The following is a 2,200-nucleotide window of genomic DNA, read 5'->3' as shown; positions in this document are numbered from 1 at the left end:
CAATTACATTTAGTTGATTCCCTACTAAGTTCAATTCACTTTAGTTGATTCCCTACTAAGGTCAATACATTTAGTCGATTCCCTACTAAGTCAATACATTTAGTTGATTCCTCCCTACTAAGGTCAATACATTTAGTTGATTCCCTCCTACTAAGGTCAATACATTTAGTTGATTCCCTACTAAGGTCAATTCATTTTTTAATATTGTAGAATTCTCTTTTAATGTCTGGTTTCGATTCAGTCTGTGTTTTCTGTCGAATTTTTTTGGCCGTAGGGGGATTTTTGTAGGGCCAAGCCAGTAAGCTCTGCAACCACATTTTACTGCTGCTAGTATCAAGTCTTTCAGAGCGTGTTTTTAGTCTGCATATTTGATTAATTGAAACTTAGACCCTTGACCTATAACCCTTGACCCCTGGTTACAGGCGGAGCTGACGGTGCTGTACGGCGTGGCTCATTGGTCAACATCGTCCAACGCATCATCACCTCGCGAATCGCACGTCACGACATGGAGGAGGGGGTGGGGCCATCCAGGACGAACTCCGTCCCTTCCTGCTGGCGAGGACTGATCACTTCCTTCACGAGCTTGTGAGCGCGCACACACACACACCCTCTCCCTAAACCAATCACGCACTCACTCACACCCTCACTAACCCTTGTGTGTGTCCTCCAGATCAGTTTTGCGCGTTCCCCTCTCAGTATGGATGTGTATGACCAGCTGTCCATCTACGACCCTCCTGCGCCGTCCTACGAGGACAGGATGACATCATCATCTAGCGACACTGACGACTCTGTCATCGCCATCTCGGATGAAGAGGTTTTTTTATTACTACTTTTTAAATAGTTGTTTCACCCTTGAGAGAAGAGTTGGTGAGTTATCATGTCACTGTACTGTGGACACTACGCTGTATCCTGTGCATTTCATTTGAGGAAAAGAGAGGATATTTCCTCTCAGGAATATGTCTTTGTCTGTCTATCTAGGAAGAGGAAGTAAGATATTTCCCCTCAGGAATATGTCTGTCTGTCTATCTAGGAAGAGGAAGTAAGATATTTCCCCTCAGGAATATGTCTGTCTGTCTATCTAGGAAGAGGAAGTAAGATATTTACAGACAGACATATTCCTGAGGGGAAATATCTTACTTCCTCTTCCTAGATAGACAGACAGACATATTCCTGAGAGGAAATATCCTCCTTTTCCTCAAATGAAATGCACAGGATACAGCGTAGTGTCCACAGTACAGTGACATGATAACTCACCAACTCTTCTCTCAAGGGGTGAAACAACTATTTAAAAAGTAGTAATAAAAAAAAACCTCTTCATCCGAGATGGCGATGACAGAGTCGTCAGTGTCGCTAGATGATGATGTCATCCTGTCCTCGTAGGACGGCGCAGGAGGGTCGTAGATGGACAGCTGGTCATACACATCCATACTGAGAGGGGAACGCGCAAAACTGATCTGGAGGACACACACACACACACACACACACACACACACACACACACACACACAAGGGTTAGTGAGGGTGTGAGTGAGTGCGTGATTGGTTTAGGGAGAGGGTGTGTGTGTGTGCGCGCTCACAAGCTCGTGAAGGAAGTGATCAGTCCTCGCCAGCAGGAAGGGACGGAGTTCGTCCTGGATGGCCCCACCCCCTCCCTCCATGTCGTGACGTGCGATTCGCGAGGTGATGATGCGTTGGACGATGTTGACCAATGAGCCATGGGCGCCGTACAGCACCGTCAGCTCCCGCTGTAACCAGGGGTCAAGGGTTATAGGTCAAGGGTCTAAGTTTCAATTAATCAAATATGCAGACTAAAAACACGCTCTGAAAGACTTGATACTAGCAGCAGTAAAATGTGGTTGCAGAGCTTACTGGCTTGGCCCTACAAAAATCCCCCTACGGCCCAAAAAAATCAAAGACACAGAAAACACTGACTGAATCACGGAAACCAGACATTAAAAGAGAATTCTACAATATTAAAAAATGAATTGAACTTAGTAGGGAATCAACTAAATGAATTGACCTTAGTAGGGAATCAACTAAATGTATTGACCTTAGTAGGGAATCAACTAAATGTATTGACCTTAGTAGGGAATCAACTAAATGTATTGACCTTAGTAGGGAATCAACTAAATGAATTGACCTTAGTAGGGAATCAACTAAATGTATTGAACTTAGTAGGGAATCAACTAAATGTATTGAA

At 44.3% G+C, this 2,200-nt stretch overlaps 1 protein-coding gene across 1 annotated transcript in view; it reads right to left on the bottom strand.

Annotated features, from left to right (window-relative positions):
* LOC112077324 (E3 ubiquitin-protein ligase Topors) overlaps positions 1-2,200 on the bottom strand; it is a 31,994-nt gene that overhangs the window by 11,677 nt on the left and 18,117 nt on the right. Inside the window, exons 6-7 of the mRNA XM_070441643.1 lie at positions 1,578-1,763; positions 1,311-1,454 (exon numbers count right to left, since the gene is read on the bottom strand). Coding sequence (XP_070297744.1) covers positions 1,311-1,454; positions 1,578-1,763 — 330 coding nt within the window. The remainder of the gene's footprint in view (positions 1-1,310; positions 1,455-1,577; positions 1,764-2,200) is intronic.

The sequence above is a fragment of the Salvelinus sp. IW2-2015 genome, unplaced genomic scaffold (genome assembly GCF_002910315.2).
Source record: "Salvelinus sp. IW2-2015 unplaced genomic scaffold, ASM291031v2 Un_scaffold4458, whole genome shotgun sequence".
In the NCBI taxonomy this organism is placed as follows: Eukaryota; Metazoa; Chordata; class Actinopteri; order Salmoniformes; family Salmonidae; genus Salvelinus; species Salvelinus sp. IW2-2015.
Note: the sequence above shows the minus strand (reverse complement) of the source record. Positions and strands in the feature narration are given on the sequence as shown.